The sequence below is a fragment of the Leopardus geoffroyi genome, chromosome D1 (assembly GCF_018350155.1).
Source record: "Leopardus geoffroyi isolate Oge1 chromosome D1, O.geoffroyi_Oge1_pat1.0, whole genome shotgun sequence".
In the NCBI taxonomy this organism is placed as follows: domain Eukaryota; kingdom Metazoa; phylum Chordata; class Mammalia; order Carnivora; family Felidae; genus Leopardus; species Leopardus geoffroyi.
Genome location: NC_059329.1, coordinates 110,461,499 through 110,487,768, shown reverse-complemented (window position 1 = coordinate 110,487,768; position 26,270 = coordinate 110,461,499). Strand labels below are relative to the sequence as shown.

Genomic DNA, 26,270 nt, shown 5'->3' with positions numbered 1-26,270 from the left:
TGTATGTGCACAGTGGTTTTAAAATTGTCAGCCCACACCCCCACAGGAAACCACTTCAACTAGAGACAGTGCTCCTTCATTGTCACAGATCCACTCATTTCCAGATTAGCACCTTAGTCACCCGCCCCTTCAGTGAGGCCATCTCGTACATTTGTAAAACAGCTAGACTCTTTTGTCACATTCTCCACTCCATCCTGGGATCCCCTGACCTCCTAAATGATTTTTTAAATTGTGCATAAAGCTTACTCTTTACGACAGATGCTTAATATCTTGTATCCACCATTATGGTATCATATAGAATGGTTTCAATGCCTTAAAAAAAAACAAAAATCCCCAGGGTGACTGGGTGACTCAGTTAGTTGAGCATCCCACTGTTGATCTCAGCTCTGGTCTTGATCTCAGGGCCATGAGTTCAAGCCCAGCATGGGGCTCCAAACTGGGCTTGAAGGCTACTTAAAAAAAAAAAAAAGTCCAGGGTGCCTGGGTGGCTCAGTGGGTCGGGCGTCCGACTTCGGCCCAGGTCATGATCTCACGGTTCGTGGGTTCGAGCCCTGCATCGGGCTCTGTGCTGACAACTCCGAGCCTGGAGCCTGCTTTGAATTCTGTGTCTTTCTCTCTCTGCCCCTCCCCCGCTTGTGTTCTGTCTCTCTCTCAAAAATAAACACTAAAAAATAAATTTTTAATGTGAAAGAAGATTATAAAAAAATACATAAACTTCTAAACAATTATTTAAAACATCCCTTGTTCAGCTACTTAATTCTACCCCTCATCACCCCTGGCAACCAGTCATTTGTTTACCTTATGTAGAAGTTTCCTTTTTTCCAGAACGCCCTACAATTGGAATCATACAGTACATGGTTTTTTCAGACTGGCTTCTTTCACTTAGCAATATGCCGCTCCGTGTCTGTTCATGGCGAGATAGATGATTTCCTTTTATTGCTGAATAATAGTTCATTATATGGATATATCACAGTTAATTTGCTCATTCGCCAATTGAACGCCACCTCCTCTGGGAAGGCTTCTGTGATGTCACCAAGCAGGCTCCTTCCTCCAAATTCCAATGCATCCTGTACCAGACCTCCCATTGTCTTACTATACTGCGTGCCTTCGCTTCCCTGTCCGTCTCTCCTTGAGACTAAGAGTTCCTTGAGGGCAGAAGCCATGGCCAGTTCATTTCCATATCATCAGTGTCCAGCACAAGGCCTGGGACGAAGGATAGAGTCAGAAAAATGTCTGTTGAATGAATGAATGAATGAATGAATGAATGAACGAACGAACGAACGAATGTCCTGCAGATGAGAAAAATCTACAGACCCGGGGCATGAGGGGTATGCGAGGCCAGAAAAGTTTTGAGGAAGAGTAGCGTGGGAGAAAGGGTTAGTGTTTGGAGGAGAGTCTAAGATATAGGGTTATGAGGAATGAGATTTCAGGGGAGGGGTCTGGGTAGAGAAATGGATGGAAAAGAGGAGAATGAACATTCATTTGTCCACACGACAGCCCTATAAGATAGTTATTATTAGCGTCCACCTCTTAAAAGACGGGGAAACCCAAGCATGCCGAGGTGAGTAACTTGCCCAGGAGGAAATCGCCTGTGGGGGTAGTGTGAGATTCGAACCATCAGCTTATTTAACTCCAGTCGATGCTCTCATCACCAGTTTGGGACAGGGCCCGACCTGCAGTGAGTAGTCAACGGAGGTGAGCCGTTCCTGCTATTGTCAGTATGAGGCACCGGCTTGGGGTCTGGGGGGCCAGGTTGAGGGGTCTCTGAGGTTGCCCTCGGACCTGAGACCCAGCCTGGACCTGAGCACTAGGCAAATGAGAAGCACAGGCGCGGCGGTAGCGTTGGTGAGGGACCCGTTGCCATAGGAACACACGGAGGCTTTAGGAGGAGGGCGCATGCGCGGACCGGGGAAAGGGTGTTGAACCGGTGAAAGGTGACGTAAAAGCGCACGGGGTGAGACGCAGGGCTCCGAACGTCAAAGCCCTGCGTCCTCCGGCACCCAGAGCGGTAGAAAGGCGCGTTCGGTGGTGGCGGCGGCAGCAATAACAGCCCCAGCTGGACCGAGACCAGGTGGAGCGCAGCCGACGTGCAAAACAGCGCGAGGGAAGCGTTAGGGCGGCGCCCGCACACGGAAAGACCCCTCCGCGTGAACCGCGGCGGACCGGGCCGGGGTCCCGGCTTCCGAGGCCCCGCCTCTCGGGCCTTGGGACTAATCGGATTGAGAGCGCGCCGGCCTGGACCGCGAACTCGCCAATTGCGTAGGGCGTCAGCCACCGCCCAATCCGGAGCAGACAGGTGCGAGCCCCGAAAGGCGGAGGCCAATCAGCAGCGGTTGCGGCCTGTTGGGGCCGGTCTCGGCCAATGAGGAGGCTCGAGTGACATCTTCGCGCACCAATAGGGAGTGAGAGAGCGTTCGTGCCCGCCTACCCTTCCGGCCTGAGCTCTATTTACCAGGGGCGTGCGGCCGGTTTACCAATCAGAGCGCGGCTGAGCGGCCAAGCAGCCAACCCCGGAGGAGCGGCCGGCCGGCGTCCGCCGCACCCAAGAGTTGGGGATGTCCTACAAACCCATCGCCCCCGCCCCCAGCAGTACCCCCGGCTCCAGCACCCCTGGGCCCGGCACCCCGGTCCCTACAGGTGAGGATCCAGCTCTACCCCTGCTCACCTGCCCGGGTGGTCGGGAAGACGGCCTGAGTTCTGCAACACTGGGCCTGCCGCCTACCCTCGCTGAGCCTCAGTTTGCTGGCCTGTGAAGTGGGCGTGGTCACGTAAGGGCTAGTTGGTGGAGTGCAGGGGGAGGGGTTTGTCCCTGAAGTTGAGCTCCTGAAGTGAAGCATCCGTTTGGAGGGAATCGGGCGAATCCGTTCGGGGGCTTGGAACGCTGGGAGGAGGCGTCCTGGCCCCGCGCTGACCTCTTACTCGCGCGTGTTGCAGCCGGAAGTGTCCCATCGCCATCGGGCTCGGTGCCGGGAGCCGCTGCCCCTTTCAGACCCCTGTTTAACGACTTCGGACCGCCCTCCATGGGTTATGTGCAGGTGAGTGGGGCTGAGGGACTGCCTCTGGATGGGGACTGGAGGTCCCCTCGGGGCCTGAGTTCATCGCCCTGTCCTCTTTTGACACAGGCAATGAAGCCACCGGGCGCCCAGGGCTCCCAGAGCACCTACACGGACCTGCTGTCGGTCATAGAGGAGATGGGCAAGGAGATCCGGCCAACCTATGCTGGTAGCAAGAGCGCCATGGAGCGTCTGAAGAGAGGTAAGTGAGGCCTTCACCCGCCCTGGTCAAGAGACTAACACCGGACAGGCCTTCATGAGGAAGGGAAGGACATCTGAAGGCCACCTGAGCCAAGCCTAGACAAGGGCCAGGATCACCATCCAGAGAGGTGTTTTGAATTGAATTGAAATTGAGTCCGTTTTCGGGGAAGGACCAGAGCATTTGTATTTCAACAAGGCAGATTTGAGGGTTAGCCACGTCTCTAATCGTATTAGTCCCCTCGTTAGATTATAGCCCTTGTCCTTTTTACTGAAAGGAAAGGGGGTAGAGAGGGAGGGGTCTTCCTCTGGGGGGGAGGGGTGGGACTGTGGAGAGTCACTCTACGTCACTTGCGCATCCCCACCTCAGGCATCATCCATGCCCGGGCCCTAGTCAGAGAGTGCCTGGCAGAGACAGAGCGGAACGCCCGCACGTAACAGGACGCAACTCCGCCTCCGAATCTGGACCTTTCCCTGCCACTGCAGAGCACCTGCTTCTCCCTGGCCTTCACCCCGAGTTGCACTTCCCAGCCTGGGCTTCCTGTCCTGTGTCCCGTGGTGGGTGCCCTCCAGGAACCAAGGGGCGGCTCTCACTCCAGTCGACAGCACTAACTGGGACTCTTTCAAGAGTTAGCAGCGAGGTCACTGTGAGTCCCACCCATGACCTGCCAACAGTGTTGATCCAACTGGAGCGTTCTCCTTTCTGTGGCCCCCACCACTCAGCACTTACCCAGGACTTTTCACCACTTTTCCCAGACTCCTCCCCTAGCAGGGCCTCCGAAGGCCTGTCACCTCCCTGCCTCGTCTCCTGGGCCATAGCGACTCTTTTTTCAGTGTCTTTTGCTAAATATGCCCTTTTTGTATAAATAAAAGATAATTTGGAGTTGTTCTCTCATCTCTTAGTCTTTCTGAGTCTGGTACTTCTGCTAAGCCAGGCAGAAATTGGGAAAGAGGAGACTTACAGAGGGGAAAGGGTCGGTGCAGTGGTGGGAGAGAGAGGGCAGCCGAGCCCAGCCTGGCCTTGCCCTTGCTGTCAGTTGATTTGGGTTGGGACCTTGCCCTTCTCCTGCCCTCAGCCTTCCCAGTTGTGGAAAGGGTTGAACTTTAGTACCTGGGAGCCCTGCCCTCCTACACATGGTGCCGCCAGGGGGCAGCGCAGGGCCTTGGCAGCCTCCGCAGCTGGAGGGCACTGTCGGCAGCCTGGGCCTAGAGGCTTCTTTCTCTGGATTGGCAGTGATGTCTGGCAGGGTGGAAATGTCAGTTCATGTGAGCCAGGCGGTCGCATGCTCTCATGCCCTAACATCTTAAACTCCGAGTCAGCCATGAGAGGCTCTGAACACATCCTGACTCCTCAGGGGAGAGGGGACACTGCTGCTTCCCTCCCCCCCAGCACCTGGGAAGCAGAGCCAAGGGGAGAGGACTGCCTTCCGAAATGGGTGAGACCCAGCTCGGTGCTGCCATCCACTGTCCCAGCACCTTCTAGCCTGCTGGGTGTGGCCCGTGAGCCCAGCCCTCAGGTGTTTCAGCCTTTGCCCAGGGTCTGGTTGGCCAGACTTGTGGACCCGGAAGGTATCAGTGGGGAAAGCCACGGGGCCCCAATCAGGGGCTAGACCACGGCTTCGGAGTGACTGCAGTCCTATGCCTGAGTGTATAGCTGAATGACCCTAGAGGCCCGGGGCGCTGGAACGCCACCCCCTAGGGACAGGCAAGTCTTAGGCCAGCCTCTCCTCAGACTTTGGAGGCCGCGCGGCATCTCCCCTACCCTGGGTCCCGGGCTCGAGGGCTGGGAAGAATGGGGATGGGTCCAGCCATATTTCCAAGGCACACAGGAGGGCTGGGCCAGGGTGGAGATAGGAAGTGTTTAGGGGATCCCAGAGAACACGGAGTAAAAGCGCCCGCATTTGGAGAACTGCCTCTTCCCCTGCCGCCTTGGGGGAAGGAAGCAGGGGCCGCCCTCCTCCACCGCGGGCGGGGCCGCCGGGACCCCGCTGAAGTGGGGAGGGACAGCAGGGCCCAGGAAAGGGGCGGGGCGGCCGCCGTGACGCGGCGGGCGGCGGGGAGGGACAGCAGGGGCGCCGGCGGGCGGACCCGGAGGAAGGTCGGGGCCATGGGCCCGCGCTGCGCCTTCAGAGGGTCCGGCCACCGCTGGAACCCGAGGCTGGGGCTGGGGGTGCTCCGGGCTCCGACCCGCGGCCCGTCCGCCCCCGCCCGCACCGGGTGAGGGGCGCCCGCCCTAGACTAGAGGTGAGCCGGGACGTCGGCGGGCGGGCGGGCCAAGAGCGCGGCAGGGGACGGGGACGCCGGGGAGCAGAGGGAAGTGGGGACAATGGGGCCTCTCGCCCGCTCGCTGGGTGCGAGGTGGGGAGGTGGGAGGGGTGCCTGCAGCGGAACCGGGGCGCGGGCGGGCGGAGCGGGTCTCCCAGGGTCGGGGCCCGTGGGATATGCCTCAGCTCGAAGAGGGGTCAACCCCGGGAAGGATGATGGGGTGGCTGCACAGACGTGTGCCGGGGGTCCAGGAAAGATGCTGAGGCGGGGAAGTCGAGGACTGGGCTGCCGGGCAGAATGGGGAAGGCAGATCTGGGGGCCGGAGGGGTTAGTTATCTGGTCCTGGAAGGTAGGTTCGGGGAGGTGGGGCGCGGGGCGGGGGGGGGGGGGGGGGTGTGGGAGGACACTGACAGACGTTACAAGGAGGGGCGCACGGGGCTGCTCTGCGGAGACACCCCGGGGGACAAGGTTCTAAGTGGATGTCTGGGAGTGGGGGGCAAGCGACCCCACCGACTAGGGGAAAGGGATGCAGGGGGCGGGCCCCGAGGGGCCGGCTGTGGAAGGCGGGCCGGGAAAGAGGGCACCGGGGCTCCCGGGGGTGGGTCCCCGAGGGATGCGGTGTCAGGGGGCTTAGGACACTGGCGCGGCCGGCCCGCTAGCCCGGCGGCCCGCGCCCGCCGCTCCGGGGGGCCCGCGTCAGCGCGCGGTTGCCATGGCGACGGGCGGGCGGTGAGGGGGGGGGGGGGACGGGGGCCGCGCGGAAAAGAGGTCAGCGCTCAGCCTCGCTGCGGCTGGCGGCGGCGCCGGGCTCGCCTCTGCCTCCCCCGTGGCGGGCCCAGGCATGGGGTCCCGCGGCCCGAGCCCTCCGGCCCGCGCGCAGGGCTCGGGGCCGCGCGCCGCCGCCCCGCACTGACTGCCGCGCCGTGCCCTGCGCCAGGCGGAGCGGAGGCCGCGCGCGGCCGGCCGAGCACCTTCAGGATGCTCATCAAGGAGTACCACATTCTGCTTCCCATGAGCCTGGATGAGTACCAGGTGGCCCAGCTCTACATGATCCAGGTGAGGGCGGGAGGCAGCAGGAGCCTAAGGGGGGGGGCGGGGAGGGCACACTTCGTGATGGGGTAACGGCAGGAGCGCGCAGGCCGCACCTGGGACGAGGGTCCGGGCCGCCTCAACCCCCCCCCCCCCCCCCAGCCCGGCTCTGGGGCCTGGAAGGACTCAGAGCCTAGGGGAGGACAGAAAAGTCCCCCTTCCAGTGCGGGGAGGGGGGCGGCGGTGGGAAAAGGGACAGAAGGGCCTGGTGGTGCCTCCCCATCCCCCAAGTGCCCGGCCCGGCTGGCTGGTTGCCGCTCAGCCCACTTCTGATCTCCTTTAATCCTCCTTAGAATCCTAACCCCTTGCGGGAGGGAAAGGAGCGCCTGAGGAGGCAAGAGTGAGAGGCAGGGAGCGAGGAGGGGTGCTGGGTGGTAGAGAAGACTGGAAGCGGGTCCCCAGGGGGTCCTGACAACCCCAGGGGGTCAGGGAAACGGGGGGGGGGGGGGACCAGACCCCAAAACTGTGACAGAGAGGGGCAGGCAGGGATCCAAGAGGTAGGGGTCTGGACTTGGGCTGTGAGAAGCATGGGGCCTGGCAGGGGGAGAAGAGGGTGGGTGCAAGGCCTCAGGGAGGCCCCAGAAATGAGGGTCAGGGTCTGAGGAGACAAGAGGGCCAGGATCCGGCCTCAGGGGGTTGAGTGGGCCAGGTTCAGGCTCCAGAGCTATAAAAGGGCCGTATCTGAGTGCTCTCAAGCTATAAGGGGTGTGGCAGGGGCCCATATTGGGGTCTCGGGGAGGGAGGGGACTGGGGTCAGGTTCTCGGAGGATCTCCCTGATTCTTCCAGCCCACCCTCCCTGGCCTCCTTGCTGCCCCCAGAGCACACGCCACACACTCCCACCCCAGGAGCCTGCACTGGCATCCCCTCTGCCTTGAATAGCTCCCCCCACCCCACATCTGCACTCCACCGTCTACCCTCCCCCACTTAAGTCATGTTCAAATTGTGGTCATGTTATCTTCTCAGGCTTTCCCTGATCATCCTGCCCTAATTGCCAATATGCCAATATGCCATAATCTCAACCCAATATCCCTTACCTTAGTCTACACTTTCTTCTTCCCATAAGACTTCCCACTTTTTTTTTTTAATATTTTTATTTATTTTCGAGGGAGAGAGAGAGAGAGAGAGCGCAAGTGGGGGAGGGGCAGAGAGAGAGGGAGACACAGAATCCCAAGCAGGCTCCAGGCTCCGAGCTGTCAGCACAGAGCCCGACGCGGGGCTCAAACTCACAAACCGCAAGATCATGACCTGAGCCCTATTCAGACGCCCAACCGACTGAGCCGCCCAGGCGCCCCAACACTTCCCACTTCTAATATACCCTGTCACTTGGCTTCTGTTATGCCCCCCCCCCTCCTCCACTAGAACCTAAGTCCCGCAGGGCAGGCAGGGACCTTTGTTTTATTCATCAACAGGTCCCAATTAATATAATCCCAATATGCCTGGAACAGAGCCGACAATAAATACACGAGTGAGTGCCGGGCTGCGAGCCCTGTGGAGGACGACAGCAGCTGTGGGCCTGATCCCAGGGAGCTGCAGGGGGCCAGGGTCAAGTTGCAGGGAGGTGGGAAGGCTGGGACTAGGGCTCCAGCACTGTGCAGGGGGCCAGGCTCAGCTGGGGACCCCGGGAGCTCAGCCTCAGCTGAGCTGCCCATTCTGTTCTGCCCCGGGTGCAGAAAAAGAGTCGGGAGGAGTCGAGCGGTGAGGGCAGTGGTGTGGAGATCCTGGCCAACCGGCCCTACACGGACGGGCCCGGCGGCAGTGGGCAATACACTCACAAGGTGTACCACGTGGGCTCCCACATCCCAGGCTGGTTCCGGGCGCTGCTGCCCAAGGCCGCCCTACAGGTGGAAGAGGAATCCTGGAATGCATATCCCTACACCCGAACTCGGTGAGTGGGTGGGGCAGGCCTGGGGCTACAAGGAGAACAGCCCCGGAGGGCACAGTAGTGACCCCGCCCCTGCCCTCCACCCAGGTACACCTGCCCCTTTGTGGAGAAATTCTCCATTGAAATAGAGACTTACTACCTGCCTGACGGGGGGCAGCAGCCAAATGTCTTCAACCTGAGTGGAGCAGAGAGGAGACAGCGCATCCTGGGTGAGGCCTGGGGCCAGTGAGGGGACCCTAGAGCCCCTCTCAGGCCACCTGCCACCTCAGTAGGCAGCCTCTGACAAGTCCCAGACTCTGTCCTGGCCTCGGCTTCCTGGCTGCAGGGAGGAGGTGGCAGGGACGCAGGGGGTCCGTGTGGCTCAGTGCCGCTGGAACCCCCTCAGATACCATCGACATCGTGCGGGACGCCGTGGCCCCAGGAGAATACAAAGCAGAAGAGGACCCCCGGCTGTACCGCTCGGCCAAGACTGGCCGGGGACCGTTGGCCGATGACTGGGCTCGCACAGCGGCCCAGACCGGGCCCCTCATGTGTGCCTATAAGCTGTGCAAGGTCGAGTTCCGCTACTGGGGCATGCAGGCCAAGATCGAGCAGTTCATCCACGATGTCGGTGAGCACCCAGCCACGGGAGGCTCCCTTTACCCAGCATGCACCAGGCCCCGTGTTTGAGCCAGGGACGCTCCCCGTCTACTGGGGACACAGAAGCATAAAGCCATCGTTCCCACTTGATATGGTGGCACTGAGGCAGAGGGGAACAGCACAGCCTGGCTGGGGGCCAGGGGAGCCTAGCCTTGAGGTGGAGGTAAGAGTCAGGAGGGCAAGAAGCTGGGGGCCTGAGCTCTGAGGTCCACGCAGGCTCTGACGTTCAGAGATGCTGCTTCTCATCCATGAGGCTTCCCGGATTCTCCAACGTTCTGCGGGCCCGGGGAGACTTAGAAACTCTCGGAAGGGTCAGCAGCCCTAACCAGCAACACACCAAGAAGTACAGGCTGTGACTCTGACTCATCCTCTTGGGGTCCCTCCCGCTCCCAGCTCCCCTTCTCACCCTCCTAAAGCTAACCCCACAGCCCCTGCAGCTCAGCCCTGCCCCATCCCCCAGGTCCGAGGGTGGGCCGCCTGCAGGTACAAGAACCCCGGATGGGGGCCTCTGGGGGCCTGGGCTCCACGGGACCTCTATTGAGCTACTTCGCGTCTCTGCATCTTTGTTTTCCCTTCTGTGAGTGAGCAGGAGGCCGGGCCAGGTATCAAGAGCTAACATCCGCTGAGCATTCACAACATGCAAGTTCCTTTGCCGATCACTTCTCATGCAAGATTTCCTCTAACGCCCTGACACCCCTCCAGAGCGGGAGCTACGATTCCCATGTTACAAATGAGGGAACGTAGCTCAGAGAATAATCCAGGCTCCTTGTCTTGCGTTTGTAAAAATACCAAAAAGCACAAATAAGAAAATGAAATCACCCACAGATACCCGCTAGTAAGATTCCGATATATATTTCCTTCCAGGAGTTTATAATTATAATCCAACCCTTATTAATTTCTTTCCTAGATATTGAAGCTTCTAACTTTATTCCTCTGCTTAAGATGAAAACATCCCAGAATGGGTATCATCTTTCACTACAAACTTCATTAAGTGCCAATGCTTCCATTAACTATTCACACTTTCATTAACCATCAACAATTTCATTAACTGTTAATGCCTTAATTGTTGACTTCTCGGAAGAAGTCAGCAGGAAGCCAGCTGAAAGACAGCGAGAAGTGGCCTTGGTCCCAGCTGCCCAGAGTGTTGGGGTTGGGTTTGTGCTCCGAGTTGGGGTGTCCAGAGGCATGAAAGAGGCAGGGACAGAGGGAGGGAGCCGGGGCAGGAAGGCAAATGCCCCAGTTTCTATTCCCATCTCCTGGGTGGCACCAGCCTCGCCCTACTCCGTGGCTCTGGGTGGGTGGTATGCCCAGGGGAGCCATCACCCACTGTAGAGGGCTGGGAATGTTGCTGCCCCGGGGGGGGGGGGGGGGGGCGGGGTGGGCAGTGGCAGGGAAACTCTTGCTCAGGTCGGGGGGGGGGGGGGCATGGTTCTGACGCCTGGGCACCTCCAGGTCTGCGTCGAGTGATGCTACGGGCCCACCGCCAGGCCTGGTGCTGGCAGGATGAATGGACAGAGCTGAGCATGGCTGACATCCGGGCGTTGGAGGAAGAGACTGCCCGCATGTTGGCACAGCGCATGGCCAAGTGCAACACGGGCGGTGAGGGGCCCGAAGCCCAGGCCCCTGGGAAGCCTAGTGCTGAGGCCCGGGCTGCAGCCAGCCATGCTGGCACCCCCGACCGGCCCGAGGCACCCTCCGGCCCCGATGCCTCGCCCGATGCCAGTTTTGGCAAGCAGTGGTCCTCATCTTCCCGCTCGTCCTACTCATCCCAGCATGGAGGTGAGGCTGGGGCACGGGGAAGCGAGGGAGCCGCCCTCGGGCCGGACCCCAGGCTGAGACTGAGGTGGCCCTGCAGGGGGCGTGTCTCCCCAGAGCCTGTCCGAATGGCGCATGCAGAACATCGCCCGAGACTCTGAGAACAGCTCCGAGGAGGAGTTCTTTGATGCCCACGGTCAGCACCAGAGCCCTGCTGGGGGCAGGGGTGTCCCTGAGCGGCTCCTACTGCCCCATGACACGGCCCCCTGTCCTTTCAGAAGGCTTCTCGGACAGTGACGAGGTCTTCCCCAAGGAGATGACCAAGTGGAACTCCAGTGACTTCATTGATGCCTTTGCCTCCCCCGTGGAGGCTGAGGGGCCCCCAGGTAAAGACTGCCGGCCACCAGCACCCTGCATGCAGGGGGCACTCGGCACCGCCCAGCCCTCAGCTTAACGGGGCCCTAAGTTGAGCGCCAATCCAGAGAGAGTGTGCGTTGAACACGCAGGTGAACGATGGGCGGGTGAGCGAGGATAGATGGGGGCTTAGAATGGACTCCAAGTTCAGACATAGCACAAAACGTGGAGGAATTAACGTGGAGGCCAGGAAGGCGACACGGGCGAGGTAAGATGTGAGCCAGACTTTGAGGGATTGCACCAGCTCCGTCCCACAGAACTTGCAGCCATGACGGACATCCACCAGCCACGTGTGGTCTTCCGGCACTTGAACTGTGGCTCGTGAGCCTGAGGAGCTGCAATTTGTGTTGTACTTTAATTCCTTCCCATTTAAACAGGCCCCTGTGGCCAGTGGCCACCATATTGGACAGGGCAGGATTAGAAGGAGTTTTCCAGGCAAACGGGCATTGTGGGGAGGAGGCGTCCCTCTCAGCAACGGGACGAACACGTGCAAAGGCCCGGCCGCGTGAGACGCCCCGTGAGAGTCTGGTGAGAGAGGTCAGAGGAAGAGGCAGACAGCGAAGTGAGGGTACCCGAAGTGCCGGATGAGGGGACCCCCGCAGGCCCCTCAGTCTCCTTCACTGGCTACCCCCCGTCCTATAGACCCTGGAACCGAGGCCACCAAAGACATCGGGGATGGGGCCCGAGCGCCCAGGGACTCAGAGGTGAGTACGGCCGGCTTCCCCACGTCTGCAGTTCTGCCCCACACCAGGCAGGCTACTGCTCTGACACCCGGGCACCCCATTGTGCCCCACAGGGCCCAGACGGAGCCGGGGAGCTGGGCGCCGAGGCGTGCGCCGTGCACGCCCTCTTCCTCATCCTGCACAGCGGCAACATCCTGGACTCAGGCCCTGGAGACGCCAACTCCAAGCAGGCGGACGTGCAGACCCTGAGCCTGGCCTTTGAGGCCGTCACCCGAGTCCACTTCCCCGAGGCCCTGGGCCACGTGGCGCTGCGTCTGGTGCCCTGCCCGCCCATCTGCGCGGCCGCCTATGCCCTTGTCTCCAAGTACTGGTCAGGGGCGGAAGGGCGGGGGACACACAGGGTCTCCAAGGTGCAGACAGCCGCCGGGGGCTCCCGGGACCAAAGAGGCCCACGAGGGAAGGGGCGGGGGAGGGGCGAGGGGGGGAGGCCAGCCACCCACCCGGCTGGACTTCAGTTTCTAGTCAGTGGCTCCGTCACAAAGGCCCCCTGGGTGCCGATGCTCCCCACAGAGGCGGCCGCCGAGCTGGGACTTGCCAACAGGCCGAGGGGACTCGGAGGGGGCGGTGGAGGGGCCGGAGGCCCTCCCACCCACCCACCCGCCGCCCCTCCTCCTCCAGCCTGAGCCCCTACAGCCACGACGGTGACAGCCTGTCCCGCTCCCAGGACCACATTCCACTGGCTGCCCTGCCACTGCTGGCCACCTCATCCTCCCGATACCAGGGCGCTGTGGCCACCGTCATCGCCCGCACCAACCAGGCCTATGCTGCCTTCCTGCGCTCGTCGGAGGGTGCCGGCTTCTGCGGGCAGGTCAGGGGTCGGGGACGTTCCAGGGAAGCTTGCCGCTGGAGCCCCGCGTCCGTCCTCCTGATGGCGCCGCTCTCCCCAATCAGGTGGTGCTGATTGGAGACGGCGTGGGCGGAATCCTGGGCTTTGACGCACTTTGCCACAGTGCCAGCGCGGGCACCGGGAGCCGGGGCAGCAGCCGCCGAGGGAGCATGGTCAGTGTGGCCGGACCCTGCCAACTCAGGAGGGGGCTGTTTCTCCAGCTCTAGGTCTCTAGGTCCCCCCCCCCCCCCCCCCACCACCACCACCACTGCTTCCCCGCAGTAGGACTTCTCTTCGGGCAGCTTCCCTGCTGCTTCGCTCTGTCCCCTCTTGGGCTCTGCCCCAGTTCCTTCCTTGAGTCCCTGCCCAACCTCCAAGCCTCTCTCCTCGCTTCCAAATAAGTAGAAATCGAATCGTCTCCAACCCTAAGGATATTTTTGTCCCCTGTTCTGTCTAGAACAATGAGCTGCTCTCCCCGGAGGTCGGCCCAGTGCGGGACCCCCTGGCAGATGGGGTGGACGGGCTGGGACGGGCCAGCCCAGAACCCTCAGCCCTGCCTGCCCAGCGTACCCCCAGCGACATGGCCAGTCCTGAGCCCGAGGGTGCTCAGAACAGGTGACACTCCTGCCCCATCACCCGTGCCCTGGGCTTGTGCTGGGCCGTGGAGGCAGCAGCGCTGAGCACCCCTCCCCCCCCCCCCACAGCCTGCAGGCGGCCCCCTCCGCCACCTCCTCCGGGGAGCCCAGGCAGGCAAGCACAGCCTCCTGCCCCCCTGCTGCCACTTCTGAGGCTCCTGATGGCCCCACCAGCGCCGCCCGCCTTGACTTCAAGGTCTCCGGCTTCTTCCTCTTTGGCTCCCCGCTGGGCCTGGTGCTGGCTTTGCGCAAAACCGTGATGCCCGCCTTGGAGGGTGAGCCCTGAGGGTGGGGGTGGCAGCCACGCCTTTTCCTTCATCTGTCCCTCTGCCGTCTCCTTCGTCCCCCACGAGATGCTGGTGTTATTGCCATACCTCACTGAACAAATCAAACGGCCTGGCTAGAGAAGGGGAACCTGAGGCCCAGAAACCTGCCAAGGCCAAGTTTCCCAAAGCGCACCAGGAGGAACTCAGGCCCACACACGCCGCTCTGCGCGAGCCGGGGTCTGACTGGCAGGAGGAAAGGCTTCATCCTGCACCCCGTCGGCAGATGAAGGGTCTGCTCTCTTCTTAGCTGAGTCACCTGTCTCACATTAACAGGACCCTGGTGACCTCTTGGGGAGTACAGGTCGGGAAGGGCCGGTTCAGGGTCACCCAGCATGCCAGGTGCTGCTTCCCACACCCCCTACCTTCCAGCACGTCCAGCTGAATCTCCTCCTTCCTTTATCTTCTGGGTACCAGTGGCCCAGATGCGGCCCGCCTGTGAGCAGATCTATAACCTCTTCCACGCGGCCGACCCCTGCGCCTCCCGCCTCGAGCCCTTGCTGGCCCCCAAGTTCCAAGCTATCGCCCCACTAGCCGTGCCCCGCTACCAGAAGTTCCCCCTGGGAGACGGCTCATCCCTGCTGCTGGGTATGCCCCCAACCAAGATAAAGGGGAGAGGGAGGAGGGCACTAACAGGGAGGGATGGGGATGGGCGCCCCTCCCCCAGGAAGATGTGAGGTGGTTCCTCTATCATTGGTAGCCTCTCATGTCGCCACTTCCAGGACCAAGGAGCCCTACCCTGGCCCTTTGTGAGGTCTGGATTCCCCAAGACCCTCTGACATTCTCTGCCAAGGAGTGGGGGGCAGCGGTGATGTCTGGGTTAAAGAGAGGAGCCAGGGTGGCACCGGGGTGCCAGTGTCTGAGAATCGCCGCAATGTGGAGGGGCTGCTGTATGTGTGTGGAGGGGTGTATCCATATACACTTGTGTTCACGGATTGGTATGGGGCATGTACACGTGGGTGTGCCAGTGGGTACCCGTTTGGCCCCATGAGACAAATGGGACTGCACTGGGGTGGTGGTGACAGGCATTCTGGAAGGAACACAGTCGGCTGTCGGGCCCTTTTCACTTCCACCCAAATGTAGGGCACTTCAGCGTCAGCCAAGACCTGACCAGGGAGGGCTGGCAGGGAAGGTGGTGGATGTGTGAGGGCCAAGCTGTCCCGGAACCCTCAGATGGGAAGCTGGGAGGGCGGCCCGGCTCAGACCACGGCTCAGGCTGCCCCACCTTCCCCAGCTGACACTCTGCAGACCCACTCAGGCCTCTTTCTGGAAGAGCTGGAGATGTTGGTGCCCTCCACACCCACCTCTGCCAGCGGTGCCTTCTGGAAGGGCAGTGAGTTAGGCACTGATCCACCGGCCCAGCCAGCTGCCCCCAGCACCACCAGTGAAGTGGTTAAGAGTAAGTCAGCCAGACCCCCAGACTGGGGAGGGGACCCTTATTCTAACTCCCAAAGCCCAGCTGAAACCCCCTGCCCCCCCCTCCCCAGCATTTGCTCTGGGACGAGGGGGCCCCGGTACCCAACCCTGGGCTTGGCAAAGAGCAGGCTCGGCAGAAAAGAGGGAGGAAAGAGTACCCAGGGGCCAGACACGTGGGCACGAGGTGGGGGGCCACCCCTGACTCCCTGCCCAACGTGGCCGTGCAGTCCTGGAGCGCTGGTGGGGGACGAAGCGGATTGACTACTCGCTGTACTGCCCCGAGGCGCTCACCGCCTTCCCCACCGTCACGCTGCCCCACCTCTTCCACGCCAGCTACTGGGAGTCGGCTGATGTGGTGGCCTTCATCCTGCGCCAGGTGGGCTCGGGGATCGGGCATACAGGGTGGGAGATGAGCACTGGACAAGGATGGGGAGCCGCCGGCCAGAGGAGGGGCAGACCCAGGTCCCCCGGTCACGTGGCCTCGCGTGCACAGGTGATCGAGAAGGAGCAGCCACAGCTGACGGAGTGCGAGGAGCCGTCCATCTACAGCCCGGCCTTCCCCAGGGAGAAGTGGCAGCGCAAACGCACGCAAGTCAAGATCCGGGTACGTGCCCGCCCCCTCGGGTCCTCGGGAGATTCTGGGGAGAGAGGCCCAGCCCTCTCTCCGCAGCCTCCCCGCCCCTCACCACCTTCCCGCGACCTCCCCGGGTGCCGTCCAGCCCGCTGTAGTCCTGGCCCCGCCCCCTCGAGTCTCGGTCCCGCCCCTGGGAACCAGGAACCTCCTCCCCTTCCACCGCTAATTCGGGCCTCGGATCCCAGCTCTCCCCACCCAGCCTCATCCTCTGCATCCCGTCCTGTCACGGCTCCGCTCCCTGGGAGCCGAAGTCCGCACGCAGGCGCTCGGGACCTCAGGTGGGGGTCGGGAAAGCGCCCACCGCTCGGGCCTCGCTCCTCCTGCAGAGGCCCCGCCCCCACCTGGGCTAGGGTCCCCCTCAGCAGCCGCTCCTGCATCCACGTCGTCTCCCGGCCGCGGTCTCACGCCGTCTCCTCTCGCCAGAATGTCACTTCCAACCACCGGGCAAGCGACACGGTGGTGTGCGAGGGCCGCCCCCAGGTGCTGAACGGGCGCTTCATGTACGGGCCCTTGGACGTAGTCACGCTCACCGGAGAGAAGGTCAGGACGCGGCGGTCTTGGCCCCGGGTAGACCCGCCCCCATCGAGCCGACCTCGCACCCGCAGGGAACTCTCGGTCCCGTCTACCCCCGACGACAGCCCGCCCAGACCCTCCTTCCGCTCAGGCTCCGCCCCACGGGCCCCCTCGCCCGCTCTCCCCACCAGGTGGACGTCTACATCATGACGCAGCCGCTGTCAGGCAAGTGGATCCACTTCGGCACCGAGGTCACCAACAGCTCCGGCCGCCTCACCTTCTCGGTGCCCCTGGAGCGCGCGCTGGGCATCGGCGTCTACCCGGTGCGCATGGTGGTCAGGTGAGCGCCAGGCGGGCGGGGCTTCGGCGGGGCGGGGGCTCCGCCGGCCGCGACCCACGCCGCTCACGCCGTCCGTGGGCCGCAGGGGCGACCACACGTACGCCGAGTGCTGCCTGACCGTGGTGGCCCGCGGCACGGAGGCCGTGGTCTTCAGCATCGACGGCTCCTTCACCGCCAGCGTCTCCATCATGGGCAGCGACCCCAAGGTGCGCGCCGGCGCAGTGGACGTGGTCAGGTAGGAGCGGCGCCACCCGGCTGGTCGCGGTGACCGACCCCACCCTCGGAGATGGAACCGACCGCCGTCCCACCCCACAGGCACTGGCAGGACGCCGGCTACCTGATCGTGTACGTAACGGGCCGGCCCGATATGCAGAAGCACCGCGTGGTGGCCTGGCTGTCGCAGCACAACTTTCCTCACGGCGTCGTCTCCTTCTGCGATGGCCTCACCCACGACCCGCTGCGCCAGAAGGCGATGTTTCTGCAGAGCCTGGTGCAGGAGGTGCGCCTGGGGAGGGCCCGCCCCCGCCCCCGCCCTCGTCCCCGCCTGGGGCTGTAGGACTTGTGCGGGCCCATCTGGTCCCACCCCCACGGGCCTGGGACCCTAACTGGCAAGAGGGGCCCCTTGGGCCCGGCCCCCTAGTGGTCCGAGAGGCCCCTAGTCCTCTGGACTAACTCCGACTAGTGTCGGGGCCTGGTCACCTAGGACCCCCGTGGCCCTGCCTCCGTCCGGCCAGACCCTCCCCGAAGCGATCAGACCCTGGATGCCCAGCCGAGCGCCCCAGTCTCGCGGCCCTAGGGTGGCTGACTGGCTTCTCCTGCCACAGGTAGAACTGAACATCGTGGCCGGCTATGGGTCCCCCAAAGACGTGGCCGTATACGGGGCCCTGGGCCTGCCCCCGAGCCAGACCTACATCGTGGGCCGTGCGGTGCGGAAGCTGCAGGCTCAGTGCCAGGTGAGAGCCAAGTGCAGGCCGGGGTTGGGGGCTGGCCCGGGAGCCGGAGCCTGGGTGTGAGGCCACGAAGACCACCTCTGTGAAGAAGCACCTGACAGGGGCGGCTCCAAAAAGGCCAGCTGGCCTCAGGGGACTGGGCTCCTCCTAGGACAGGAGTCACGAACGGCTCGAAGCTGCCGGGCAGGGATAGGTAACAGGCGGAAGTGTGCTCAAGACCTTGAATGTTCGTATCCACCCCCGCATGGCCCTGGCCATGGACCTTGAGCTTCCTGAGCCTCAATTTCCTGTCTGTAGAACGGAAGTGATGAAGTGGCACCAACCCCCACAGCTTTCACGAACACCACTTAATGCCTACGGGGGTGGGAACAGAGTAGGTGCTTACTGTCAGCCGCTGTTACTTCCCGCCAAGATCCCAGGAAACTGAAGCCCCGAGAGGGGCAGAGATAGGAGGAAAGCCAGGGTGCTCTGGCTCCCGGTCTGGGGTTCCTATCTGCTGAGAGAAGACACCGGGTCAGGCTGTGCCGGGTCCGTAATGCTGCCGGCACTGCCCACGAGCCTGGGGGACGGGGACAGGTGAGGCTGCGTGTGGGCCTGAGACCAGCAGTGCCCTCAGCCCTACCCGTCTCTGCCCACAGTTCCTGTCAGACGGCTACGTGGCCCACCTGGGCCAACTGGAGGCCGGCTCCCACCCTCACGCCCCCACGGGGCCCTCCAGAGCCGCCCTGGCCAAGAGCAGCTATGCTGGGGCCGCCCCCGTGGACTTCCTCCGCAAGCAGAGCCAGCTGCTTCGCTCCAGGGGGCCCAGTCAGGTGGAGCGGGAGAGCCCGGGGACACCGCCCACCACCCTGGCCCGAGGCAAGCCCCGAAGCATCAGCCTCAAGTTGGACAGCGAAGAGTGAGGCCTGGACCGTGGGGGCCCGGAGTTATTTATTCATGCACTCGAGGGGCCCGAATGGCACACGGTGGGGAGGCTGGGGGCCCAGACCTCTGGCCCCCCAACCCCACACCCTACATCTTTGTCTGCCCCTCGGTGTTACTTCCCTTTCACGGGGGAGGCACCCAGCCTCGGTGGGGGGCGGGGGGGGGGCGGGGAGGAGGATGCGGCCCAGAGGCTTTTCCAGTGTGTGTGAATCCATGAAAATAAACCACCTGCATCCCACCTGACTGCCCACCTGTCTGGTACCACAGGGCAACCGAGCCCAGTTTCCAGTTTGATGGGGACACTGAAGGGCAGAGGGGCCGGGATGTGACTAGGGTCACACAGGTGAGAGGCGAGGCCAGGATGGGGGACTGGGCCTTGGAGGTCTCATGGAGGGCTGTGTCCTCCCTACCTGAGGCCTCCTCCTGAATAGTCCTCCCACCTCATCCAGCCCTCCAGACCTGGGCCGGCCTTTCAGTTCGCAGGGGCCCAGACTCGGCTTCCGACTGAATCCTCTGCCTCCCGGAGCGGGGGCCGTGAGGCCACGGGACCAGAGGCTGAAGGGGAGAGCTGCGCTGGGGGGCCGTCTCACTCGGAGCTCCCTGGCTGCGCCTTTGTCTCCCCCTGAAGACTGAAGGCTCCCAGGAACCTCAGCTGGCACGTGGCCAGCAAAACGCACTTCCTTTGTGACAGAGACCATCCTCCTTATCTCTGTTGGGGACGCTGAGGCCCAGAGAGGGAGGACCCTGATCCTTTGCCTCCCAAGACCACCCGAGTACCAGGCAATTCTCTCTCGCAATGGAATCAGCCCGGCAGGACCAGGGAGAGATAAATACGGCCTTTATATACAGAGAAGCATGACGGAGCGGGGGCAGGGGCGCTGGCGGCAGCAGCAGGGGGCAACGCAGGGCAGGCAGGGCCGGCAGAGCCCCATCAGTGGGAGAAGATGCCCCGGAAGCGAGCCTTGTCCTCTTCGTCCTTCTGCCGGATGCGTGCCTCCAGGGCCCGAAGCTCACGGCTCACGATGGGCGCCAGGGCGGGGTCCAGCTCCAGCACCTTGGCAAAGTCAGCCTGGGCCTCCTGGGCATTCCACACGGCCGCGTGTGCCTTGCCCCGCTTGAAGTAGGCCTTGACGTTGTCTGCAGGGGTAGCAGCGGGCAGCAGGCACGCGAAGGCATGAGTGGGGGGTGGGGGGGACCAGCCAGCCGTCCGGCCTGCCTTCTGGCACCACGGGCCCCTCGTGGGGCAGAGCCCTCCCGACCTGAGGATGCCAACCACACCTCTAACCCCATGACACATTCGTAGGTCACTGGCACAGCAGGGCCAGTGGAGGCCTGGGTGGAGGACATCTGTGCGGGCTCGCGCAGGGGCTCGGCGGCTGGGCGGGGGAGGGGGCGGGGGGCGGTCAGAGGCCCAGTTGTGCAGCCCGGTGCCCTGCGCTCACCGTCATACTTGTTGAGGATGGAGGAGCAGTGGTCCAGCACCTCGTAGTACTCCTGGGCCACCAGCTTGCACTGACAGTAGTTGAGCAACAGCGGCGTGATCTGCTGATCCAGCTGGATCCAGTCAGGGGACCCAGGCTGCTCCTGGGGGCAGGGGGGCGGGGAGAGGGCAGGAGATGCTGAGAGCTGGGTCCCTTGGCGCCACCTCGCCCCCTCCGCCACAGCCTCTGGGCGGCACCTTCATCTGCAGGTTCTTGAGGCAGGCGATGGCGTCGTAGTACTTGGCGGCGGCCTCCCTCACGTGGCCCTCACGGTACAGCCGGTTGCCCTCCTGGTGGATGACCGGCACCGCCTTCGCCTTCTCCTCATCCGTCATCGCCCAGGGGTCCTGCTGGTACGTGCCAGGGTTCTCCACCTGCCAGAGCGCCGGCCAAGTCAGGGGGCGGCCCCAGGGGCACCCCCGCTTCTCCGGCCGCAGACCCGACCTCTGGGCCGGCCGGGCCTCTGGACGCTAAATACCAGAAACAGAGCCCCTTGCTCCTCCGGTGACCATTCAACAAACAAACGCTCTAGGAGCACCTCCTACCTGGCGGGCACTACCAGGTTCCAGGGATAGAACAGTGAACAAGATGGGGACAGTCCCCACCCTCACAGAGACGGGTGGAAGCAGAGGGGCCCCGGGAGGGACACCCACGGGGACTGCCGGGGGCCCCGCCAGCTGTTCTCGTACCAACACCCCTGTCCTGTCCCAACACCCGCCCCCAACAGTGCATCCACTGAGCCCAGCAGCCCCAGGCAGGCCGGCAGGGCCAGGTCCCGCGGTGAGGCGAGGCAGGGCTGGTTTGGTGAGGCACCTGGGGCTTGGTGGCCCCTCACCTTAAGCATCTCAATGTCGAAGATGAGAGGCTGGGGGTTCTGCTGCAGGGCGTCCAGATCGGCATGGCCCAGGGAGCTGTGTTCGTGCATCTGGGCGATCCCGCAGCAGTGCCGCTGGCCCTCCAGGGGGTCCTTGCCAGCCGCGATGTTGCGTAAACTCTTGGCCACCAGCGGATACAGGACCACGTGCTGCAAAAAGGCGAGCGGGCACCAGGGGTTCTGTCAGCAGGGGCTGCCTGGTCACCGGGCCCAAGAGGCCCAGCCCCTGGCCCCACCGCCACCTTCGAAAGGACACTGAAGCCCAAGGAGGGGCAGCAACCGGTCCAGTTGAAACGCAGGAGGGCCTTTCCCTCAGGAGTCCTCGGGCCTCCAGCCTTCTATTCTGGCCAAGTCCCCAGCTCTTGCCACACTCTCTGGCCACCAAACCAAGCCAAGCACCTCCCCCTCCTACCCCAACAAAAACACACACTCTCCCTCTCCCTGTGAACCTGTCTCCCTGCCCTTACAAGTTCAGCGGGATTCATGCCTCTTCCCCCATCTTCCTAGGGGTGTGGCCCACAAGCTGGACTTGTCACCACTACTGGGGTCCCCTACGTTCTGTTCTCAGTGTCTCTTCCTTCTCTCCTGCCCCACCCCCACCCCCTTCAGGGCCTATCTCAGGGCTGGGCCCAAGGGAGCGACTCAAAGCCCTCGGCGGAGACCTCTAGGCATAGAGGACCTGGCCTTTGACTTTCACTAGGAACAGCTGTTGAGATGATGGGACCCAGACTCCCCAGTTCAACCAGCTCCATTCACGGTCCCTACTGTCCGCAGTGGGGGCAGACTGCTACAGTAACATCCAGCCGGCAGACGTGTCCTAAGTCTCGGTGCTGAGCATTTTGAGCTGGGGGTAAACACATCCAATCCCTGCTTTGCTGTAGCTCAGACCCAGGTAGAGGACCAGATCCTGGTCACGCAGGGCATAAGGGGTTAGAGGATCCAGGGGAGGGTGTTGAGCCAACCACCGGCAGTCACGGAGGGCTTCCTGGGGGTAGTGAACCCAGGAATTCACTTTGAAGGATGAGGGAGAATCTTGGCTGAGAAGCGGATGGAAAGGAAAGGCAGGGAGGTGAGTGGGAGGGGAAAGCTGACAGGGGTCAGACCCTACAGCTTATATATGTCTAGCCTGGCAATGATTAGGGGCCAGAGAGGACTGAAGAAGGAGTCGTAGGGGTCATGTGCAATCCCCTGGCTGCAGTCTGTCTATGAAGAGGAGAAGGCGGAAGAGGCCAGGACCCTAACGTCCTGTTGGTATGGCGCCCTAGAGGGAGTCGGAGGAGGCCTAACCTGGGCAGAGGCCCTGGGATGGGGAATAGGGGATGACTGCACAGACACGACAGGCAGGTGCGGGACATCGGGTACCTTGACATCGCAGCAGAACTGGGCGATCTCCCCTTCACGCATGGTGCACACGATGGTCTCCCACACAGGCAGCTTGAACTTCTTGCCAATGATGAGCTCCATGGGCTTGCCACGCGCCCGGCTGTCATCCAGCACAGTGCCCTCCTTGTCGCTGTGCAGAGTCCGGTAGTGGAATGTGGCCTGCGGGCCACACGTGGGATAAGGCGAGGGCACACACTCCCGCCAAGCCCCCAAGGCCAAGCCCAGCTCGCAGCCTGCAGATAGCACCAAGGGACAGGGCTCGCCCGAGGGTCACCACCTGACCTTTACCCCAGCACCCAGGGGAAGAAACTAAGTCACAGAGAGGGAAGTAAGGGGCCCAAGTCACATGGTTGGGTGGGGGGTGGGGGGGACGGGCTGGGATGGGATGTCAAGCACTCTGGCTCCAAATATTGTTTCCACAAATATTTACTGAGCACCTACTACGTGCCTGAGCTCTGTGCTGGACACAGTAGTAGGTAAAGCAGACAAAAGACCCCGTGCCCATGGAGTTCACATGGAACTTCTAAAGGAAGGAGATGAGCCTCAAACAAAACAGTGGAGCTAAGGGTTATGGATCAGAAAATGAAATGCAGCAGAATAAGACAGGGCGAATCTATACACAGGGCGGCGGGGGGACTCTCTGAGGAGGCAACATAAGCCGAGATCCGAACAGAGTACAGAAGAAAGCACACCAGACAGGTGCTGGGGTACAAAGGGGTGTGAACTTTCTAGGCCAAAAGAGCAGCAGTGGGATTGTGTGGTGTGTTCAAGGAACATCAAGGCAGGGGCGCCTGGGTGGCTCAGTCGGTTAAGCTTCGACTTCGGTTCAGGGCACGATCTCGCGGCCTGTGTCAGGTTCTGCGCTGACGGCTCCGAGCCTGGAGCCTGCTTCGGATTCTGTGTCTCCCTCTCTCTCTCTTTCAAAAATAAACATTTAAAAAAAGAAGAAGCGTCAAGACAAGTGTGGCAGAAGCAGAGTGAACGAGGGGAGGGGTGCACTGTGGGGTCACCGGGGTCGGCAGGGATGGATCCCGCGGCGCCTGGAGGCTGTGGTGAGGACGTTGTGTCTTTACTCTGGGTGGCTCCAAGCAGAGGAGGACAGGATCTAACTTGGGTTCCGGTGCTGCCCAGATAAGAAAAGGAGGCAGAGAGGCGAGGGCTGGTGCAGGAAGGGGAGTTAGGAGACTACCACCGTAGGCCTGGGGGGACAACGGCGGCCCGGACCAAGGTGGTAATGGGAGAGGTGGTGAGAAGCAGTCAGATCCCGGCTGCATTCTGAAGACTTGTGGAACCGAAGAGAACTAAAGGGGCCGCAGAGACTGGGGGGTGTTTTTCCTGAGCAACCAGAAGGTCGGGGGCCCTTAACTGAGACGGGGAAGGCTTGGGCGCAGTGGGTGAAGTCTGAGCTGCTGACCAGACATCCAAGCAGAGATGGTCATTTGGGAGCAGCCAGAAATACACAAGCCATTTGGGAGCTTCCTTAAACAAGGAAGAGGTGCAGCCAGAAATACACATGTGGGGGATGCCTGGGTGGCTCAGTCGGTCAAGCATCCTACTGGATTTTGGCTCAGGTTTGTGAGATCGAGCCCCGAGTTGGGCTCCAGGCTCCGGGCTCATGGTGCAGAGGCTGCTTGGGATTCTCTCTCTTCCTCTCTCTCTGCCCGTCCCCCACCCCCCCACACACACACACACAAGCATGTGCACATGTGTGTGCTCTCTCAAAATAAATAAATTAAAAAGATAGCTTCACATTGAAAGAAAGAAAGAAAGAAAGAAAGAAAGAAAGAAAGAAAGAAAAAGAAAAGAAAAGAAAAGAAAAGAAAAGAAAAGAAAAGAAAAGAAAAGAAAAGAAAAGAAATACACATGTGGGACTAGTCCAGGCAAGGAGAATTTCTTATTTTTACTTTTTTTAATGTTTATTTAGTTTAGAGAGAGCAAGAGAGACAGAGTGCAAATGGGGGAGGAGCAGAGAGAGAGAGGGAGACACAGAATCCCAAGCAGGCTCCAGGCTCCAACTGTCAGCACAGAGTCCGATGTGGGGCTTGAACCCATGAACTGCGAGATCATGACCTGAGCCAAAGTTGGATGCTCAATGGACTGAGCCGCCCAGGCGCCCCTACAATTATGTTTTAAATGTTTATTTATTTCTGAGACAGACCACGTGCACAAGAGGGGAAGGGGCAGAGAGAGGCGGGGGACAGAAGATCCAAAGCGGGCCCTGCGGCTGACAGCAGAGACCCCAATGTGGGGCTTGAACTCAGAGCCACAAGATCATGACCTGAGCCGAAGTCGGACGCTTAACCAACTGAGCCACCCAGACGCTTGAGAGTTTTTTAGAGATGAGCCTGGGGGAAATCATCTGGGGGTGAGTGCAGAGAGAAGAAATCTGAAGACTGAACCCTTGGCAGGACATAGGTAGAGAAGCCCACGTCAACAACAGTACCTATCCCACATTGTGGGAATGGAAGGAAATAAACTTGTGTAGCATTTAGCACAGTGCACGAGGAGCATTCAATCTAACCTGGGGATTGTTATTTAATATTACCTGTCCCTGTTTTTTGGTGCCATTGTTCACTATCTCACTATCTTTACAATGTGTCTCCTCCGGGTGTGTATTCCATCCAGAATCTCCCTTGCCAGGACCTTCTTCAAGGCCATCAACCCCCCCCAGCCCATGGGAGCATGCATCCACACCCACACCTCTTCTCTCCGCTCAGAAACGATCCCTCTCAATATAACTGATCACCAGAACCATGCAGCTCCCCTCTGCTTTCAGGGCACTCACACCGAGCCAGGCTAGGATCTTTACCTGCCCAACCTTCGCATAGTTCTACCCCAGGAGCGTGTGTTCATTCACAGCTGCTCTGACTTGTGGAGTGCTCAGTCTAGGCCAGGATCTTTGATCATTCTCTCCCTGTGCATGTTCTGTGTGGCTGCTCTGCTGGGCCCAGGGGCTGCCCCTGGGAAGCTCCTTACTCTACAGACAAGTGGCAACTGGGAAAGGCACTCCAGGAGGAGGGACCTGCGTGAGCAGAAGCACGGAAGCCTGGAGGCATAGGTTGTCTGGGGGAGGAGATCAAAGAGGACTGGATGTACCAAGGAGGAGGGTGGTAGGTCCTTTACCTTCCGAGCCCTTGTCCCAGCCCTTGTCCGTCCTGAGCAACATCACTTAGAACTGCCGAAAGGCTCTCGTCTGGCAGACCTGACCTCTGGGCATATTCAATGGGTTTGCGTGCCCTGGGGCCTCACTTTTCCCATCTAAACAATGGGAGCTGGTTTCACTGTTTTCAGTAGGCCCTCCTATCTATACAAGAACTTCAACCTTGCAACCCGGAGGCCCTGGGCTCCCTTCCCCAGTCCTGGGGCACCTCCAAAGTCCCAGGTTTCCTGCTCCGGGTCTCCTCCAGCTCCAGGTCGGCTTAGACACTGAGGCCAAACCCCTGCAACGTTCTTAGGATGACTGACGGCCTCCCCGACCAATGCAGCCACACGGCCAAGCCACGGGGCGAGGCAGACGTATCCAAATTCACCCCGTACTGAAATTCAGACCAACCAGCGTCGAGCTCGGCATGTGAGCAGTAGGGTCACCGGCCACTACTATCTGGGCATGCGCAACCTCTCGCCTAAGGCCTCCTCCCGCCTCGCATGCGCACCGCGCCGCAGAAGGGTTGAGGGGAGGGGGCTAGGCACGAACCTTGGTTCCATCCTGAAAGTCAGGGAGTTCTCCTCGGCCTTCCTGTATCACACGCTTCTGGATCCCGTCCTCCCGGAGTCTTGCGATGAGATCCGCCATCCTTCTTCCCCGCTGCTCTCTTTCGGTAACTTCCGGACCCGTTCGGCAGCTTCCGGACCTGCTTCGGCAACTTCTAGAGCTTCGGCAACTTCCGAGATGGCGCCATTTTAGCTGAGGGCGGACGCCAAAAAGGGACTAA

General features: G+C 61.4%; 3 protein-coding genes and 1 long non-coding RNA gene across 10 annotated transcripts; 2 read left to right on the top strand and 2 right to left on the bottom strand.

Annotated features, from left to right (window-relative positions):
* Positions 1-660: 660 nt before the first annotated feature.
* Positions 661-2,851, bottom strand: LOC123602008. The gene is made up of 2 exons (XR_006714312.1): positions 2,666-2,851; positions 661-1,203 (listed from the first exon to the last, which is right to left on the bottom strand). It is a non-coding gene; the product is annotated as an uncharacterized LOC123602008 (long non-coding RNA).
* Positions 1,947-4,146, top strand: CDK2AP2 (cyclin dependent kinase 2 associated protein 2). 3 transcript variants are annotated; one of them, XM_045486078.1, is made up of 4 exons: positions 1,947-2,637; positions 2,935-3,035; positions 3,123-3,255; positions 3,622-4,146. In XM_045486078.1, exons 1-4 carry the CDS (start codon positions 2,556-2,558, stop codon positions 3,687-3,689), a joined length of 384 nt encoding a protein of 127 aa, XP_045342034.1. In that variant the 5' UTR covers positions 1,947-2,555; the 3' UTR covers positions 3,690-4,146. The 3 variants fall into 3 exon arrangements, with proteins under 3 accessions (XP_045342034.1, XP_045342033.1, XP_045342035.1); XM_045486079.1 differs by lacking the exon at positions 1,947-2,637 and adding an exon at positions 2,653-2,768; XM_045486077.1 differs by having other exon boundaries at positions 1,953-2,637; positions 2,935-3,255.
* A 383-nt stretch (positions 4,147-4,529) lies between these two features.
* On the top strand, positions 4,530-18,838 carry PITPNM1 (phosphatidylinositol transfer protein membrane associated 1). Of its 4 annotated transcripts, none has more exons than XM_045486072.1 (24): positions 4,530-4,687; positions 6,454-6,572; positions 8,277-8,491; positions 8,576-8,697; positions 8,874-9,098; positions 10,580-10,906; positions 10,983-11,078; positions 11,164-11,268; positions 11,939-12,000; positions 12,093-12,343; positions 12,658-12,847; positions 12,931-13,038; positions 13,323-13,480; positions 13,570-13,775; positions 14,241-14,411; positions 15,058-15,222; positions 15,467-15,615; positions 15,733-15,843; positions 16,297-16,413; positions 16,578-16,726; positions 16,812-16,961; positions 17,042-17,225; positions 17,551-17,679; positions 18,315-18,838. In XM_045486072.1, the coding sequence occupies exons 1-24, from the start codon at positions 4,684-4,686 to the stop codon at positions 18,576-18,578; spliced, it is 3,777 nt and encodes a 1,258-aa protein (XP_045342028.1). In that variant the 5' UTR covers positions 4,530-4,683; the 3' UTR covers positions 18,579-18,838. The 4 variants fall into 4 exon arrangements, with proteins under 4 accessions (XP_045342028.1, XP_045342027.1, XP_045342030.1 ...); XM_045486071.1 differs by having other exon boundaries at positions 4,532-4,687; positions 11,161-11,268; XM_045486074.1 differs by lacking the exon at positions 4,530-4,687 and adding an exon at positions 4,866-4,956 and having other exon boundaries at positions 11,161-11,268.
* Positions 18,839-19,421: 583 nt separating this feature from the next.
* On the bottom strand, positions 19,422-26,270 carry LOC123602005 (aryl hydrocarbon receptor interacting protein). 2 transcript variants are annotated; one of them, XM_045486075.1, is made up of 6 exons: positions 26,033-26,269; positions 22,318-22,497; positions 20,917-21,105; positions 20,279-20,455; positions 20,043-20,184; positions 19,422-19,737 (listed from the first exon to the last, which is right to left on the bottom strand). In XM_045486075.1, exons 1-6 carry the CDS (start codon positions 26,129-26,131, stop codon positions 19,532-19,534), a joined length of 993 nt encoding a protein of 330 aa, XP_045342031.1. In that variant the 5' UTR covers positions 26,132-26,269; the 3' UTR covers positions 19,422-19,531. The 2 variants fall into 2 exon arrangements, with proteins under 2 accessions (XP_045342031.1, XP_045342032.1); XM_045486076.1 differs by having other exon boundaries at positions 19,665-19,737; positions 20,051-20,184; positions 26,033-26,270.